This window comes from Theobroma cacao, chromosome 4 (assembly GCF_053813885.1).
Source record: "Theobroma cacao isolate CCN51 chromosome 4, ASM5381388v1, whole genome shotgun sequence".
Lineage (NCBI taxonomy): Eukaryota > Viridiplantae > Streptophyta > Magnoliopsida > Malvales > Malvaceae > Theobroma > Theobroma cacao.
In genome coordinates this window covers 32,620,285-32,640,178 of record NC_142642.1, presented here as the reverse complement: position 1 = coordinate 32,640,178, position 19,894 = coordinate 32,620,285, and the positions used below count along the sequence as shown (strand labels likewise).

The following is a 19,894-nucleotide window of genomic DNA, read 5'->3' as shown; positions in this document are numbered from 1 at the left end:
TATAATTAAGAATATTTGATTTTATACCAATTTTGTACAATTATTTTACTTCAAAAACCTTGAAAATTTAAATAGTTGAGGAATTTTTACAAGTTGATGGAAGAAAAAAGAACATAAAATCAAACATGACATACGACTTGGCCATTGTAATACTGCTTTTGTAGTTCTTTTCCAATTGTCAAAGGGAAGTAGCTCGAAAAATGGAACATGGATGTGCTAAGATCCAAGTTAAATTCAAAAAGAGAAATGCCCATTAATTCAAACGAGGGTGAAATGATGGCCAAAGCTATTGAATTACCTGGAGGTAATTGGCAAACATCTGTCACTTTGGGTTGCTCACAGCTGGTTAATCTCAAGCTAAGGATTGAGAGGTCAAGTGAGGCCTCCTTTCAAATTTGTCTTGTCCCTTCCCATTGCCCCATTCCCCAAACACATGTGCTGAATGATTGGGAATTTTTTTATATTTGTGGGTAAGCAAAAGCATTATAAATTTATAAATAAAAGCATCATCAGCAGACAATCTGGGAATCATAAGACAGACGCATCTTTGCTCCAACTTGAAGGACCTCCCTTCACGTTTTTTAATGGCCGCTAAATCCTGCACTTGAATTTCTTTTTTCTTTTTCTTACTTTTTCCATTTATTTTTATTTTATAAAACTATATATCTATATCTATATCTCTATTAGTCTTTTACTCATTCTCATGGAACCTCCTACTATTGCAACCCCATTTGCAAATGTTACTATTAATATTTTTAAATATAATTTTTATAAATAAAATAATACCTCAAATCTAAGTCCACCTTGAATTTAAAAATCTTATCCAAAACTCGACCTGAGTCAAGCTAGACCTATGGACTTGACAAATCCATGAACTCGTATCTAGCTCTTAATTATATATCATCTAACTTGTTACAAATTTTTTAAAGCCTAAGAATGTTAATTAAAAGTCCCAATTAGAATCTTAAAATAAGCAAAATGGTGGGATTTATAAGATGGGAGACAACAACTTCTTGATTAGATATGTTATGTAACCTAAAATCTAAAAGTTCTTATAATATGTACTCAATTCAGAACTATCTAATTTCAATGATGAAGGGAATGGGGGTTAGTACGATATCGTTTTTTTTTAAATTTTAAAATTTCATAATATATATATTTTTTTATTTTATAGTTTTACTTTTACAATAATTTTTTTATTTGGTAATATGCCTCAGAACAATTAATCAACGACTATTTTAAGTAACTTTGTATCCAAGCAGGGTTCGAATCTCTCATTTTTCAATTAAAAAAAAACTATTTTAAGTAAACTTATAGAACTAAAGTAAGACTTATTATAATAGAATTATTCTCCAAGCTTACCCCATGATCAATCCATCTATTGTTCGCCCCTTAAACATAAAATCTTAACTCTGTCACTGTTCAATTTTAAATCATACATGAGATACATAGGTGGGAAGAGGTAATAATAAACAAGTAAGCTAGCTTAAGAAGAAACATTTGAATGTTAATAGATTGTAGCTAATTCAATTTCAATTGCATTTCATAGATTGTTTGGGATGACTTTTAGTATTTTTGAATTAAAATAATTAATGCACATTTCATTATCATTTGTACTTTTAAGATCTCATCAATAAATTATATCTATCTCATTTCTCATTTTAAATGGACTTGTTGTGTACACGTGTCAGCAAATCTATTGAGCTCATTAGATTATTGAACAGAATAATGCTTACAGTTCATTATCAATATTTAAATGCGAATTAAATTTAAAATTTTTGAATGGTAAGATGTCCTTTTATGGTCTCTGTTCATACTATTTATTATCAATTAATAAATACAAATTGACTAATCAGATCCATTCATAATTGTGACAAATATTATCAATTAATAAATAAAATTTGTAATCGAGACACATTTGCACCTCGATCTAGTCTAATAATAATACTTTACATCAATTACATCAATGATTAACAAAACTAAAAGGGTCCAAAAATCAGAATTATTTAAATACAATTACTTTTACACGTAAAACCCATTCCCATAAATATTGCATAATTTAAAGTTTCTGCAAAGAACATTGGCATATCTTGTGTCTGTCCAGTTTGTAGATGAGACAAGACTGGTGCAGACAATTTCCTAACTTTCAACAAAATCCACTGTGACATATATTTATTGACGACATTATAACTTTATATATGATGAATTTCTTGACTCAATGATAAATCTCTTTATTCTATTTCTCTTTTCGGATTAAATAATAAAAAAACTATTATATCGAAATTTATTTTCTTTTTAGTCAGATAGACAGACAAAAAGGAAAATTTTATTATAAAAAGATGTTTTTTAATAAAATATTTCAATGTTAAAAAATTTTCCCTTAATTATTTTAAAATAATAAACAAAAAGGAGCCCACCAATTAGGGTTAAATGCAAACCAACATTCTTGTCACAGTAATCAAATATTAATTTAATTGCACGATTAAGTTGGCAGGCAAAGTGTTGTATCACTTTAAATTTTAAAAATTACAAAATAAGATAAAAGTATTCCAACCTTCACGCCCTACGATATTCTCCATGTCATCTGTAATGCAAATCCCTGTCTGTCTCTCTTAAACAATTTTTAAGTTTTTTTTTTAGCTACTCAAAAGTTTTTTTTTTATAAGAAAACGCGAATATAAAGGTTTATGTGATATTTATAAAGTGAATTTTTAATTTTTTGATTCCTCAAAAATTTAATTTGTTTTTATATGTAAACGTACTTTTTAATTCTTTTTACTTATTAAAGCAGAAAATGGGAGGTAAAAAGTAATAATTGAAGAGAAACTTAAAAAAAAAAGAAAAAGAAAAATGTTGTCTATGGTGCATGGTAGCTTTCATAAAGTAATGTAGGGACAGACAAGAGACAGACCCCGAGAAATTCTCGGTGACTAATTTGTTTGGTCTTACACGTGGATGGATGGCTAGGAACTTTGGAAATATGAAATTTATCCATTTTTTTATATATTTGGGAATTAATTTTGTAATAATGCATGCATAATGCAAAGATTTCGTGATTAATAACATAATTGCACATTAATTATTACATACTTTTTTGACCCTTTATGGACTAACTTTATATGATACCAGTAGTGTTTAAAATACTCGTATATTTATCGTGTACATGATGGAAAATAATTATCTTTATTAATTTCTGTCACCTCATTAATATTTTTATTATATATTCACTGAATTTGGAAGTCTGTAATTTGCATATAAATTAAAAAAAATAAGATTATATATGATGTGAACTTTAAATTAAAACCATTTTCTTAAAGATGTTAACTACCTTTTTAAAAGATACTTCATTTAAAATTAATATTATGATGTACAATTATAAATATATTTATATGAATAGAAATTACAAAACGTGGTTGATGCACCTAACATTCAGAATTTCTTCAAGAAACTATTTGGTGTATGTACCTGTACCAAAAAGGAAATAATTCTTTTTTGTTTTAAAGGAGTCCCACCAGAAAAACATGCCTTTTTACTGTATATAACAGTGGTACGACTTTAGAAGAATAGGAAATAAAAAAAAAAGGGGAAAAGGAGATGAAAATTATTCTACATACGAAAGTAAAGTTTTTAAATTATACAAACAAAAAATTAAAAAAAAAGATTATCTTATGCTTTATTCAAAGAATGTTTATTAAAATTAATAAACATGTGATAATATTCAAATTTTATTTGTAAAACTCAATGGTTGATATATTAAATAATAATCTACAAATAAATGAGGACCCCCAAAATTAAAAAGTACCACTATCAACTTGGTTAGTGCCCATTTACCGTGCGAAAAGGCTTGCCTTTTATTGTTCACGACATTCTAATTTACGGCAAAAAGGCTTTGCCTTTCACGTTCTTTTTGGTAGTATTAAATAAAGATTTTTTTTTTTAACCTCGAAAAGATAAAAGAACAAAATCTTGTGTAACACTTTTTTTGGTTAGCTTTTTTCTCTTTATTTTCTTAAATCTTTTGGATCAAGAATGGTATGAATATTCTGTCTTTTGGTGCTCTACTCAAAATTTAAATTCATAAAATTGAATTTTAAATTATAGGGGTAATATGGTAAAACAGAAGTGGATCGGGTATTCGGGTTTTATTTCAATATCGAGAATTTTTCTCATCGGCACGACGACCTAGAAACTGACACGTGTAAGCGTTTTGGGGGCTACGGGAATCACGGGCTTGAGATCAATGCTCGTCTTTTTCAAATTTTGTACGATATCTCACTGCGTTCAGATGATCTGTTTTTACCGACGACTCTTACGTCGTCGTTCTATCCCCTTACCTTTTACAAGATGACATTAACTTGGAAAGGACTGTTTTAGATGTTTTATATCAGGAAATATGTTTATTCTCATTTCTCAATTCCTTTTTTACTTTTTTTTTATAAAAAAAGGGATCTTTTCGGATACTTTAGATGAAAACGAAACAAAGGAGTATTTTAATTTTTCTTAACAATTGGGTTATTAATGAGATGAAAATGAAATAAAGTAGATTGCTAATCAAAACAAACGAGAAAATATACACAAAAGTGCTACGGTTAGTCGGTTAACATGTCAACTTTAATCACTTAGCAAAGAGTGTTATGAACCATTGGACAACACTTCCAATCTCATCAATGCTTTATATTTGATCATTTGCCCATTGACGTGATGGCATCTTAGCTTGCATTAATTAGAGCATTTAGCTGAGTTTTTACCCACACTCGTTTTTTATTCAAGAAATTTGTAATTTTTACTCGTCTGGATTTAAACGGATTATGATATAATGGTAATTAGGGTCTTCGATCTTGATATTAGCGATGGAATCAAAATTTCATGCTTGAGGTAAAAACAATATCTATAAAAACATACTATATTCGCATGATGCATTGCCTTTCATTTATGCATTACATTCCATGTACATTTAATAAATAACAGCTTTGCAAAATGCAAACTGATTTTGGTGATGGCGTCTGGCGATGTTGTACCTACTCCGGCAGTCGGCAGAGCTAATAACTATTTCATTTATTGGTTGTGTATTGTCAAAGAAGCGCAGCGCATTCTGACATGCTGCAAATTGCCTAACCCAAGCTCACCCCAAAAAATAATTTGTTTAATACAAAAGAAAAAAGAATAAAAATCAAATAATATTGTTTGTCATCAGTCAAAATTAAATACTATATATGAACTTTAATTCTTAGAATATGTATTGTTTATTGCCAGTGATTTTTGTTGTTTTTTTGGATTTTTCTTGTTTCCAAAAAGAGAAAAAGAAGTAGAAATTAAAAAAAAATGAAAGTCTTAATAATTTATTGTACGTGCTAGCTAGCATAACCTTTTTTACAAATAAAACAAAGGATCGACAGCTGGATGTGGTACATATGCATTTAAAAGCCACAAAATTTATTCATTTTCTCTTTGGGTAGCATGCGAAAATGCAGGTTTGGTTGGTCCCGATGTATCAGATAAAATTCTACTTTGATGGTAAACTTTATTAATTGATCAATTTAAGTGCTAAATATTTCTGAAATGTGCTTTTTAGAGAGAATAATTATCTTTTTGAAATATGAAAATTTCAATGCATCTTCACATGATTTTTAATTGAAAAATATCTTATATATTATACATATTATTATTTTTAATTTATTCAAATGTATTATTTTTACTCAAATCTGAAAGTTTGACCTTTTCTTAATAAAATGTACATAAAATTATTAAAACAACGTAATTAAGCTACTTTGTGTGTTGTGTCATACATGATAACTTTTTAAAAGAAAATTAACCTTCTCGATAAAAATTCGGTTAAATACTCATTTAGAGTCTAATGTTTGTCAAAATTTTCAATTGAAGATTCAATCTATTATTTTTATTTAAATTAAGATGCAACTTTTTAAATTTTTACTCGTTTAAGGTAAATTTATGGTAAAAGTTATAGAATACCATTAGTAAAAATTAAACAATTTAAATCTATATTTGTTAAGAATTACTTTCGCATAGTAATCATTAGTCTTATTAATTATATTTGTTAATTTTTAGTCATTGGATTTTCTCACATGAATAAAATCTAAAAGATTATATATTATTTTGAACGAAATAATAAGTTAAATCATGAAATGAAAACTTCAACATATGGTTAAATCCTAAAATAAGCAATCAAGTAGAATTTTTACCACTTTGCCTAACCTAAAATGAGTAGTATCTATATCCCATGATTAATTTGATAAAATTACAATTGATTATATATATATATATATATATATATATATATTAAATGTAAGTTATCTAAAGGGAAAGAAGGAGAAGTCAAAAAAGTTAGCTAAATGGAGGAAAAGAAAAGGACGTATAATGTAGTGTTTGAGGAAATGCTATAGAATCCAAGTATTAATATTATGAGTAAAATGGTAAGGAATTCTTATTTAAAAAAAAAGAAAGAAAAGAATTAAAGACTAGGGTTTGATATGAAAAAAAAAATTCGTCCGTCCTTGTATTGGTAAATAATGATAACGACTTTATCCAACTTCTCCTTGATATGGTCCTACTTCTTTCTCTTTCATATATAGGCCACGTCAAATTCTAGAGCAACTTAGCTTTTTTTGAAACTTTGGTCCACATAGAAGGGTGTTCAGTGTTATATTCTTCTTTTATTAATTACAAAAATATTGACAGCAACTTACGAAAATATGCTAGCAATTATTTCATCAATCATATATGTAATTAATAAAAATTTGTATATATTAATGCCTTTGAGCGCCATCTTACTTGTTTAATAATTGGACACTTCATTTCCAAAATGTTAAAGTCTGGCTAATTCCACTTTAAAGATGGTATATTCTAAATTTTTATTTCATCGAATTCTCCAGCTTATTATTAATTAATGTCTTTACTATTAATTTATTAGTATGATCCGAACAGAGATGAACTCGATTATTACGTTCAAGATCACCCAAAGGATCTTGGAATTACATAAATAGAACGATGTTTTAATTGTTATTATTATGATGTAAAAAATGATTAATGCAGCTTCCCATTATCATCATATAATAGATTGTAGAATTTCCCCACAATATGTTTAGTTTTGACAATATGGGTTAAGAGGGCCCCCTCCTTTACTCAACGTAGTCAAAACATGGATTACTGGTTTGAAAGTGATGGCTTCTTTTGAGAAAAAATCTGTTTTATTTTTTTAAAGGAGAAGTTTGAATTTGAAAAGTTATTGGACTTAATTGGCCACAAAATAGTTGTTATCATGAGATTTTCAAATTCAACAGAAGGGGCAGAAATAAAAACCCAAATCTATGATACTAAAAGGAGACAAACAATTATAACATATGAGACAATTAATTATATTAAGATAAAATTAATCACGGATGTAATAGTTTTCCAATTAAAATATTTGTATGTAAATTTGTTATGGATTTGACGTCAATAGAAATATGTAATGAGTTTTTATTCATAAATAATAATTATTTTTCAAGTAGAAAATATATATTTTAAATTAAAAATATAAATTTATAATAATTGGTATTAGAACTTATTTCACTTTTAACTGATGTAAAACTTTTTACGATAGATATTAAGATTAAAGTAAATTCAAATCAAAGTGGATATTAGTAAAAGAGTTAGTACATAAAATGTTTTGAGTTTTTTTTTTCTATTTATTCACTGAATTACACATCAAAAACTAATTTTCTCTTGTTGCACTAATCTATTACTAGTTTAATTAGAAAGTATTCACAATTTGTTTTAAAAAAACTTTTACCTTGCTATATTTCTTTTTTCCTCTTCACGCCTCTGCAATTGGAAATTCCTTTTCAGTCTAAAAATCTTAAAAGTAAATTTCATCCCTATTTTTAAAATAAAAGTTATGTATTTTAAGCATATTGTTATTTGACTTAAAATAAATAATAATTAAATTTGAATTTCTCAATTCTTGAAAAAACCTTTAACACTTGCTTAGGAAAAAAAAGCACTGAAGTGTCCAAAAACGAAAAGCCTTTAAGTTCGAGTATTCTTAGATTTTGTCGAGAAAAAATGGACGTATGTCCATTTATGACGTCCTGCTGTCTTCAACCCCTCAAATTGCAATACCCAGGCGCACCCACGAGAGAGTGAGCATATGCAAATTCCCTCCCCCAACAAGTTTGCCTGATTTTTAGATGCTGAATCAGTGCTTCAGTACAGTGAACAGTGGCGAGGACAAAGCCAAAATGACTACTGCTTTTCAAACGTAATCCAAGTGTGAAATGCTTTGTTGGGTGGATTCCCTTTCAACTCCTCGTTACAGTCACAAGGCTCACAGTGTAACCAGCTCATCTTTAACCATTCCCAGAAGTATGTATGTGCTATAATTGCAAGAATCCCAACACAGGGAAAAACATCATGCAAATCCCAATAATGAACAATGTCTGTCTGTCAGAGATTTTTAACCTCTTGTCCATCTTCTTCAGAAAATTTTCTTGACTTTCTCTTCTAAGTCTTCACCTTCCTCCTCACTCTCCATGCTCGCACCTGGATTCTCCCACCTCTTCCATCTCAAGCTTTAGACATATTCAAACATTTCTGTTACTCCTATCAGGTTTTTACATTGAAAGATTGTGTTTAGTTCAAAGTTCAGTTCACCTCTGAAATGAGGTGAAAGGCAAAGTGTTTAAAAAGTGTGTGTGGGTGCTGTGCCTGTTTATCAAGTCTAAACTACCATTCCTTTCGCTCCTACTGTTCCCTCTCATTCTTAGTACTCTCTTGTTCTTCACTCTCTATCTGCCCTCTCCAACTCAGTCATGTAGTCCCTCCTGCCCTTCTCTCTCTTTGAGTTGGAACTTGGAACATTCCCTTCTTCGACCTCCCAATTCCCATTGTCTGGTTTTGGTCCTCTGTATTTTTTTGCTTTCTCTTTCCAAAGTACCCCATCTGCATTCTTGAATCATCTCTTCAAGAGAAAACTGAGAAACTCCACTATAGCAAGCAAACAAACAAAGTTCTCCTCTTTAATCGTCTCTGTTCAAAGTAATGATCTAAGAAAATTAACAATCTTCTCTCTCTGTCTGTCTCCATCTCTCCCCCTGACCCTGTTAAGTCAAAAACAGTCAAAGAGAGACTGTGTTTCAAGGTGTTGAGTGTGGTTCACATCAAAAACATTAAAAATGCCAACAACCACCGTGACTGATCTTCTTCGTCTACTTCTCCTCCTCCTTCTCTCCACCATCCCGACCACCACTTCCTTCCACTACCACCGCCATCTCCTCCACCAACCTTTTTTTCCTCAAACCTCCCTCCCACCCACCTACCCCCCCTCCTCTTCCCCATTTCTCTCCCCACAACCCCAACCTCATCACAACCAACAACAACAAGAGCAACAACCCAAATATCCTTTCTCCACAACTCCCCCTTCCACCCCTCAAAATCCTTTCTTTCCTTCCTTCCCTTCCCCTCCACCCCCTCCTCCACCTTCCACTCTCCCAACTTTTCCCGCCAACATCTCCTCCCTGCTCATACCCCGCTCTCCATCTCCCTCATCCCACCGCCACCACCTCCTCCTTATCTCTCTCTCCTCCTCCCTCCTTTTGGCCGCCATCATTCTCTCTATCGCCGCCCTCACTCTCTTCCTCCGCCATCGCAGCCACCAAAACACCTCGTCCGACGACAAAGCTTCCCGTTCAGACTCCCTCCGCTTATTCCCTCCCAACATTTCCCCTTCAGATGCCTCCCAAAAGCCACCACCTCCACAGCCACCGCTCCAACCGCCACGTTATGTCTCAACTAACCGCAGCTCAGAGTTTCTCTACTTAGGCACCCTTGTAAACTCTAGAGTAGACCCAGAAAAAACAACCCATTCTAGCAATGGAGGTATCAGGCTGGGAGTTACATCTTCTCCTTATCAAAAACTTGGCTCTCCAGAGCTAAATCCATTGCCACCATTGCCAAAAGTACAAACTTTTCAAAGTGGAGAGCAGTTTCTCCAAAATGAACAAACCGGTAGTTTTGAAAACAATGTTGAAGATGAAGAAGAGGAGTTTTTTTCACCAAGAGGGTCTTCAGGCAGAAGAGAGAGTCCACCACGAGGTCCACCAGCAAGAATAGGATCAAGTTCAAGGAGGGAGTTTCGAGGTGAGAACTTTGGGAGTAGAAGCTTCAACTCAAGAACTGCTTCTTACCCTTATTCCAACTCTTGTTCACCTACAAATTCATTCTTGAACTCAAGTCCATTGAGTCAGAGATCCAAGTCTCCCGATACAGTGGTTCCCATCTATACAGTGAGAATCAAAACCCCTTCTTCAACTTCAGCTTCATCTACAAGGTTATCTTCGTCTTCTTCAGAAAGGGATTCACCGGATAGAGGTTCAAGTCTTTCGGGGCAGAACAAGGAATCTCCATCAAGGATTGTGCTTAAGAAGCTGCCACCGCCACCTCCTCCTCTTCCTCCACCGCGTTTTTGGGAGGTTCCTGTGGCAGTGAAGGCTGTTTCCGAGGCTAATCCAGGGGGACCTCCGGTTCTTGTTGCGCCTTCCAGGCCACTGGTGTTGCAAAATTTGGCTGTGGATGAGCACCTAAAGAAGAATGAGGGCATAGAGAGGAGTGAGGAGACCCCGAAACCGAAATTGAAGCCTTTGCATTGGGATAAAGTTAGAGCGAGTTCGGATCGGGCCATGGTGTGGGATCAGATAAAAGCAAGCTCTTTTCAGTGAGATATTCACATCTCTCTCTTGCTCATTTAGTGTTGTCTTAATAGTATATCAAATTTGCCTGCAATTTTTTCTTCTTTTGGTATCCAATAACTTTGCGTCTACATTTATTTGGTAAATAATAAAATGTTATAATGGTGCTTGCAGATTGAATGAAGAAATGATTGAGACACTGTTTATGGTGAATAATTCAAATTTGGCCACAAAAGATCATGGTCGCCGGCAGATTCTGCCCTCTGTGAATCAGGAAAATCGTGTGCTTGATCCAAAGAAGTCTCAGAACATTGCAATTTTATTGAGGGCACTGAATGTGACCATTGATGAAGTCTGTGAAGCACTTATGGAAGGTAATCATTTCATGTGCATTGGAAATATAATGAATCAGTAAAAGATAGTGCAATAAAGGAGGAACAAAATTTTTCTTTGACAACCAATGGTCATGGATAGTAGAAGTGGACTTTAGAGGATTATACTTAAGAAAAACAATGGTATAGATTTCTAGAAAAGGAAAGAAGGAAACTAGGAAAGATACTCTCTAGAGTCTAGTCACATTCCAATGCATCAGAGGTCCAGGCTTGAAATGATTTGGTTGTGCCACTGTGCCGCAACCATAAACTATTGAGTTCAATATTCAAACCAAACGGTCATAAAAAAGACCAGGACGTTTGCAATAACTCATATTTACTCTCTGAAGGGCCTGAATGGAAGATATGCCGTGATCTTGATGGTGGTTAATTAAAAGCCTTTCCCAACCAAGGAAATCTCATCTCTCATTCAAAAATTAAAAAAAAAATACCATGTGGAGCGTTTATAGTTATAAAAGCAATAAGTCTCCGTCCTTGAGACTACTAGAAAATCTGTCCAGTTGAAAGTTGAGACAGGATTCTGAGGTGTCCCTATTTGGCTGTCTATTGTCCATTTGTCTATACATTTTCATGAGGGCTACATGTATGATATAGGATGGCAATGCCTAGAGAACATAACAGTGTATTTCATGCTGTTTATAATGGCTTTAAAGATTTTGCTGAAAATGGTTGCGCATATATCTCCAGTTTACAAATGCTATTTCTTGAACAAAATTACACTTAATTGCCTTTCAAACTATAGTTGCAAAAATTTTACTTGATGGGACAACCCACTGCATCGCATCTCATCATCCCCTCCTTCCATCTTTCCTTGTTTCCCTTCCCATCCTCACCATTTATTTTACTTCTAAACTGCTTTAGCTTCTTTCTGTGCAAACAGGCAATTCAGACACACTTGGGACAGAGCTCCTGGAAAGCTTGTTAAAGATGGCTCCAACCAAAGAAGAAGAGCATAAGCTGAAGGATTTCAAAGATGAATCACCTTTTAAGCTAGGTCCTGCTGAGAAATTCCTCAAAGCGGTGCTTGATATACCTTTTGCCTTCAAGAGGGTTGATGCGATGCTTTACATTGCTAATTTTGACTCGGAAATTGAGTATCTGAAGAGATCTTTTGAAACTTTAGAGGTACATCTTAATCTCCAATCTGTGTGCATTTGTGTGCTTCTGGTTTATTGGGAAACCACTAAGATGTCTGTTGTGAATCTTGTATCTACGGATAGTTCTTCATCATTGATAGCTTTATATTTTTTTCTCTGGGACCATAATCAAAAATTATTCATGATAAACACATTCTATAGGACTTTAGCAAACTCAGTTGCAGTAGCTTGCTGCAAGTTAAAAGTTAACAAGTTTAAAATAGGAAAATCTCTTCATTGTTTCTCTTCATTTTTACTTCTTTTTTCTCTGTCTTTAGGGATCAGATTTACTGTAGATAGATGCTTATGAGGGGCTTCAGTGTGTCTCATTAATCTATCATATCTTCCGTGTCTTTACCTGGCTCATAGATAAAAAACATCCAACTGAGAGTCATTAAGTTACACCTATATCCCCAATTTTCCTGGGTAAGAAGCTTGCCTACTGCCTAAGACGATAACATTTTACTTTTTCCTCATTAGCCAAGTAATCTCGCTAATCATAAGCTTGGATATTCCGGCTAAGTAATCTTTGATACCATAATCTTGGCTTTTATTCAATGGTTGTAAACTCTGCATCCAATGAGAGTTGGTGTGTAATACTTAATGAAGTTCCTGGATATAATTTCATTAATAAATGAGCTTTGGTTATCTTTGGGTGGATTTCCACATAAGAATTGGGAAAATTGGGAGTTGTTGAAACATTTCTATTTCTATTGCTGCGAAGGAAGAAAAACTTCATTATGATGTTTTTCTCTGGTAGAAATGCTTATGACTACTGCCCCAATCCAAGTGAAAATGCTTATGGTAATTGAGCTCCATGGAGGTGAAGACTATGTTTAGTCAATAACGTGTGGGGCAACCATGCACAATTTCACCAATTTGCGTCAGATAAAGCTGTGTGCCGAGCATGACGTTTGGGCTATCTATTTGAAATGAAGGATTTTGATATTTCAATTTATTGTTGTGTGGTAATTTTCTAATTACTGAAACTTATATCTCCTCTGCAGGCTGCTTGTGGTGAGTTGCGAAACAGCAGAATGTTTCTGAAGCTTTTAGAGGCAGTGCTCAAAACTGGGAACCGCATGAATGTTGGCACCAATCGTGGCGATGCCCATGCCTTCAAGCTTGACACGCTCTTAAAGCTCGTTGATGTAAAGGGCACTGATGGGAAAACCACACTTTTGCATTTTGTTGTGCAGGAAATTATCAGAGCTGAAGGTTCTCGCCTTTGTGGTGCCAATCAGAATCTGAAAGCTGAGAAAATTCAGCGATCAGATATTCAGGATGATGTTGAATTTAGGAAGCTCGGACTGCAAGTTGTTTCTGGGCTCAGTGGGGAGCTCACTAATGTGAAGAAGGCTGCTGCTATGGATTCAGATGTTCTCAGTATTGAGGTGGCAAAACTTGCTAGTGGTATCTCTAAAATCAGAGAAGTTATAAAATTAAATGAAGAGATTGCGTTAAAAGACAGTAGGCGCAAATTCTCTGAGTCAATGAATGAGTTCCTGAAGAAGGTGGAGGAAGAGATTGTAAGGATCCAAGCCCAAGAGAGAGTTGCTCTCTCTATGGTGAAGGAGATAACAGAGTATTTTCATGGGAACTCGGCTAAGGAAGAAGCTCATCCGTTCAGGATTTTTATGGTTGTAAGGGACTTCCTTTCTATTCTTGATCAAGTCTGTAAGGAAGTTGCAAAGGTCAATGAGAGAACAATATACAGTTCGGTGCGTCCATTGCCAAATCCTACCCATCTACCAGTTTTTCCTGGACTCAACGTAAGGCAGCATTATGGTTCCTCAGACGATGAAAGCTCCTCATCCTCATCTTAGCTCCCGATCAGTGTCTCACATCTGCCATATCTAACCAGGTTAAATTTCAGAATGCAGCAGTCAGTGCAAATGCGCTTGTGCGTAAATCTCAACATATGTATAATGTAATCTCTTTTTTGTTGGCTAAATTTGTACTTAAATATATTGACTTACAGGATTTTGGAAGCTGTTTTGCTATATGTAATATACGGGAGGAAGTTATATCAGGAGGTAATAATGTAATATAGCTAAAAAAGGTAAATCTATCTTGTAAATAAATTAAGACTCATTTGAAGTTTATGTGCAACGAGAGAAGTACACTGATGGATCTGTAGTGTTTAACAGGCGTGCCTGCCGAATATTTTTTTGTACTGGAATGAGAAATAAGTCATGGTGACTACTGGGGACAGCCAACTGAAGGCTTCTGTCCAGTCAAATCAAAAAGAGTGATGCCAGTTTCCACTTGTAGCCTGTGCACTGTGGTTTGATCTGGCATTCATTTATTAAGGAGAGAGAGAGAGAGAGGAGATTGGCCCTGGTCAAAAGACATGGCCCGTTGTCCAAAAGAGCAGAGTGACGTCCATTTCCAGGCTCGCTAATTCTATCTGCTTTTGTGAGATTAAGATGGAAATATTTCCATCATTGAATCCTAGACAATGTGAAGGGACTTTTAGAGTGCTGTATTCCAAGCTTCAAATGGATATAATACCTGTCGACCTTGGATTTTAGATACAGATATAAATTCAAATGAATGAGCAAAACATCAATATGTATTTTGCTATTCCAAGGATGCTTATTAATAACATCTTAGAGTTGTAAAACAAGAGGTTCATGTCATTCCTTCCTCTTGACACACAGTCTTCATAATTGTGCCTATTGGGAGCTCTCAGCATCCATATGTTCAAGCACCCGTCGTGCTTCCTCTTCAGTTGCTGGAACCACGTTACGAATCCTTAATCCCTCTTTCATGGCCTCAGGTCGGACGGTAAATGTGAAGTAGAATTTGTTGGATACCTATTCAAATTGCATAATATTGACCAAAGATAAATACTGCATTCCAATCACTGAATTCAAGAACTGGCGTAAGAGAAAGCATAACTTGAAAGGAGATAATTAAACATCTAGGTATTATATTGCAACTGCCACTAGTTTTCGACGTACACTATGGCCCTTCAGAGCATTTAAGATGATCTATGTGCATGCATACATATGACCACACACAACACAAATAAATACACACACACATTCAATTTTGTTGAATTTTTCATTTAGGGGTGGAGGTTCTAGACAGTTACCCTTAGGGTTGAATGCCAATTTGATATCTAACCTGCTAGAAAAGCTAGAAAGTGAAACATCTTTAAAGCACGAACGATGACAGTGCGCAACCTAGCTAACAAATTATTCCATAAGTCCTTTCATTCTTATACAGTTTGATTCAGAAACTTACTTCGCTGGACCTTAGCTCAGGCCTTGTGACATGAGCTACCACTTCCACATTTATCAGAGGTTTAGCACGATTCTCGACTTCTGTGTACAAAACACTAGATTTGAGACGAAGGAAATTTCCAACATCCACCTGCATCGGCAAAAAATATTCATGAGAACTGTGTTGTTTGTTTCCTTATCATTTCAAATATATAAATAAAACAAAGTGAAAATGTTCAAAGTAAATTTCAGCACAGCTTTCTACATAATGGATTTACAAGGTCTCAAGCACTCTCTCTATCTCTCATGTTGCTCATTGCATGCTTAGGAAACTGCATGTATGAGTTTCTTGTGAAAGTTACAATTATTCCTTCAACCGTTTCAACTTAAAAAAGGAAACAGGAGACTCCAACCTCAAACTTCACCAACATGACCAGTATTTACAACATTAATTATCAATGTGCACAACACGAGGTCCCCTCTCTATAAATGAAAAGCTATCAAGATCCAGGGAACAAAAGGTCCACTGTATGTGCTGTCAAGATCAGTTACTGCAAATTTTATTTAGACCTTACTAAATAGTAATAGCTACTTACAGGTTTAAAGAAGTCAATATGATCAACTTCCAAAAAACAAGGTGCTGCACCAGCAAAGGCATAAGCATTTGAGAAGGCCAGTTCAAATGCTTTCCGCATCAAAAATCCTCCAAATATCCGACCATGAATATTCCTTTGCTGTGGTTGGCATATCAAAGAATTCTCATGACAAGTATCTCTAATAAGAATGCTATCCCTGTCTGCCAATGCTGGCATGTCGCAGAAAACCCGCCCTTCAGCCAACAATGAGTAAAGTCTGTCTTCATCACTGTTATTTGCATCCTTCTTTCGTTCTGCTCTCTTCTGCTTTCTCATTTTGTTCCTTTCTTCTGCTTCTTTCCATAGCAACTTTTCACGTTCAGTTTCAGGCAAGATCTGGTTAACTGGAGCTGATTTTCCTGTTTGGGAGTCACGGGCCACGAATGTGAAGTTTGCCACAAAAGCAATTGAATCAGATGGATTTGGAGAATCTACAAAAAAAATTTTACATTAGAATGTAACTAAGCACAACAGATGTAACTTCAAAATTCCAAAGAAACTTGAAATATAGAATTAAATATATTATTGAGTCCCAAAATAAATCATAACAAGGGATTATATAGAACCAGCAATTTTTAGGAGGTTTTACATCTTAATTTTTTTTCATTTTTATTTCACACACACACACACAAAATTTAAAAATCACAGAAAATCAATCTATGCGAGCACAGTATCACCAAAATCAGAGGGCTTTTTATGAACTCTCAGAAAGTCAAAAACATTAAAAATAGTTTGCTCAGCAGCGTCTATGAATGTTATTTCTGTCGGATAGCAATTAATTTGGTATATATACACTTCTCTAAATCCTGGGATCACAGGCCTGAATGTGGGTCTTTTTGATAGTTGAAACAGATCCTACAAGCATCCTACAGAGAATAATGGGCCACAAAGAAGCCAGAAAAAGTTGAACAAGAAAGCAGAAACAACTTGTCAACAAAAAAATACTTCAGGCGGCAGCAAGGTATACAAAGAACATTGATATAAGAACTAAGATGTTTGGAGACAACTTTGAAAGAACAAATAACATTTAAAGAGTATGTAATATGACTGAGCTGCTAATTGCCATTTGCAAGATGATATACTGATATACTGAGTGGATTTGAATGCCATAAGCAGCAGTGGCTAAAATTCATGCAAAACTATTGATCTGCCTATTCCCCTATAAGCCCTTGAGCACATCAGTCCAGCTTATTCCTTACTTGGAACAGGATTTATTCTCAGCATGTTAAGACAATTTGCTACAACATTTTACCATTCTGGAGGGTTTTTCCATTTTTTCCATAGAGAGATGAGATAGTATTGCAACTGAGTTAGCAGGAAGACATAGAGAGGTCAAAAAGGAGGATTAGGCAGCCTTTAGTGTGCTTGAGTACCATGAAAATTGAGAAAAAATTTGGGTGATGGTGGAAAGCATGCAGGGTAAACATCATGCCTCTAAGGAAACTGGTGAGCACCTAACAGATGGAGTAATAAAAGGGAAAGCTAGTATCCACAAGCAGTATTAACATGGTTTACAAAGAGAAAGTAGTGACAAGAGTTAAGAATTGTCTAGAGCAGTCCCCTCTTAATTAGGCTAGGAAGCATCTATTAGGAGGCTGGAAGGAGCAATGTTGCTAACGAAGTGATGAGAACTCATCTTATAATAAAGAGGCTTAAGATATGTGACAATATTTGGTATTCTCATTGTTGAGAGATGACACCATTTTCTCAAAAATGACCCATGGAGGAATTCAAGCATTCCAAATAAAAGTTAAGGGAAAGAGCCCCTCTCCTAGCCCCATATTCAATCCCAACAAGCCAAAGCTCTCTATGACATCCTAATACCTGAGATTAACCCAAGGTTCCTGCTATTAATCTTTTGGGTTAATATCACAGTATCTTCATGTAAAAACTGTATGATATGTACATGGATGATTAAAATAAACCAACATCATGCATCTACAAACAGGAAGAAAGACCTTTATCATCACATCAAGTGTGAAGTACATAAGCAGCAAAAAAAATTGATAAAGGGTAAAAATAACAATGTGAAAGGCAACTTTTCTTCTCTAACACTTTTTAGATTATCGGTGTACCGGAATAATGATCAACTAAAGCTAGCTGCAAACTCAACTAAAAATAAAAAGAAGCTATTCACAAACATTGCTTCTCCACTGCCCTTTATTGCGTTCAGCAGAACTCAAACGTATAATCAAGCTATGTTCACAGTTTGCTGTCTAACAAAGACACTATAGGATGATGGACATTCGGAACCGGAAGGAACAAATAGACAGCCAGACATGTGAAAATTATCTGCAGCCAACCACAGACCATATAAAAATTGAAAACAAAAGAACTAGCATTTATTCTGCTCTACCTTGTGTGGATTGAGTTACTTCCAGCTGAATCTCCATAGATGACCTCCCAACCCATGTAACAGCACCGGATATTTTCAAATCAAAGTCAACATGGATTGGTTTCTTCAAAACCATCCTGTCAACAGAAGCAGTAACCAATAATATAGGCCTTGTTGCACCATCATCATTCCGACAGTGCTGGTCCAAAGCAAAGAAAATAATTACATAAAGTTGGAAATTTTATTATCAGTTATATCAAAATAGATAACCTGCCAGAGCTTGCATATATTTCAGCAAATTTCAAGCACTTAATCTCCAGTCTTAACTCAAACAAGCTTTAGTACGAACATACTAAAATATATATGCCATCAGAAGTCTTTAAATTTAAATTTCCCAAAAGATTTTAAATTTCTTAGTAGTACCTTGTATGAGATGGTTCCAGCGAGGGCATCCAGATCCTCAAGCAATTTCCCCATCCTAATCTCATCCCAAGGATTCCTATACTGCTCCTTAAGTATATAATCAGAAGAAAACTTATAATCAATACAAGTCCTGCTCCTTGAAGGGGTTTTTGCAACTAATTCACTTTGTGAATATTGCTTGTCACCAGCACTTTTCTCAAACATGCTTGATCTTGCTTCCCATAAAGCATTTGTTACAGGAGAATGGTACATTCCAGGCCATAAACTGATTGGTTTTCTCATTGAAGACCCTGCATCAATAGGCTGAGAGCTCCGAATTGGTGGAATGACAGCGGATATATCGTTTGAAGCAGAAAGTTCGGCATTCGGGTTTGATTGTTTATTACAAAAGTTCCTGATTTGTGGAAAAGTTTGAGTCGTGGAAGTCAGTCTTGGTTGTATCAATGAATTTGGGAAGTGGGTATTTATCCTTGACACCGAAGGTGAATTTGCAATGAAAAATGGCATGGTTGGATCAGGAAACTTGGCACTGAAAATGGGATTCTGGGACCTGATTGTTTCATTGGCTTGATATGTTTTTGTTGAGGATCGGAGAGATGTGAAATTGGAGTTGTTAAATCTGAAGGAGTGAGAAAGTGGTCTTTTCAATGTGTACATGGTTTCGGAATCGGAGAGAAATCAGAGCTGTTAAGTCCATCAGACTGCGGAAGCTGTGGGACTGCAGATGGTCTCACGTTGGTCGTTGTCTAGTTTTTAGATGGCATCGGCTCCCTTACAAGGTGACATGATGACAGGTATGCAATCAGTGCGAGCAAGATAATATCGTTGTGTTTAGTTTACAATTATTTTTATTTATTAAAATATAAATTTAATATATTTTTTATTTTTATTATTAATTTTATATAATATTATTTTTAAATATATTTTAACGTTATATATTTATTTTAATATTTTATTATAATTTTATATATTTTATTTTAATTTTTTAACATAATTTTTTAAAAATAAAATACTTTTATTCATAAGAGTTCATTAGTTTTTGAAATAAATACTGAATTTAA

General features: G+C 34.3%; 2 protein-coding genes across 2 annotated transcripts; one reads left to right on the top strand and one right to left on the bottom strand.

Moving 5' to 3' along the window:
• Nucleotides 1-8,408: 8,408 nt before the first annotated feature.
• Nucleotides 8,409-14,339, top strand: LOC18602320 (Actin-binding FH2 (formin homology 2) family protein). Its single transcript, XM_007033622.3, has 4 exons — nucleotides 8,409-10,708; nucleotides 10,857-11,056; nucleotides 11,955-12,199; nucleotides 13,218-14,339. Exons 1-4 carry the CDS (start codon nucleotides 9,171-9,173, stop codon nucleotides 14,034-14,036), a joined length of 2,802 nt encoding a protein of 933 aa, XP_007033684.1. The 5' UTR covers nucleotides 8,409-9,170; the 3' UTR covers nucleotides 14,037-14,339.
• Nucleotides 14,340-14,674: 335 nt separating this feature from the next.
• Nucleotides 14,675-19,623, bottom strand: LOC18602319 (acyl-coenzyme A thioesterase 2, chloroplastic-like). The gene is made up of 5 exons (XM_007033618.3): nucleotides 18,834-19,623; nucleotides 18,432-18,609; nucleotides 16,037-16,506; nucleotides 15,463-15,591; nucleotides 14,675-15,029 (listed from the first exon to the last, which is right to left on the bottom strand). The coding sequence occupies exons 1-5, from the start codon at nucleotides 19,488-19,490 to the stop codon at nucleotides 14,889-14,891; spliced, it is 1,575 nt and encodes a 524-aa protein (XP_007033680.3). The 5' UTR covers nucleotides 19,491-19,623; the 3' UTR covers nucleotides 14,675-14,888.
• Nucleotides 19,624-19,894: the final 271 nt, after the last annotated feature.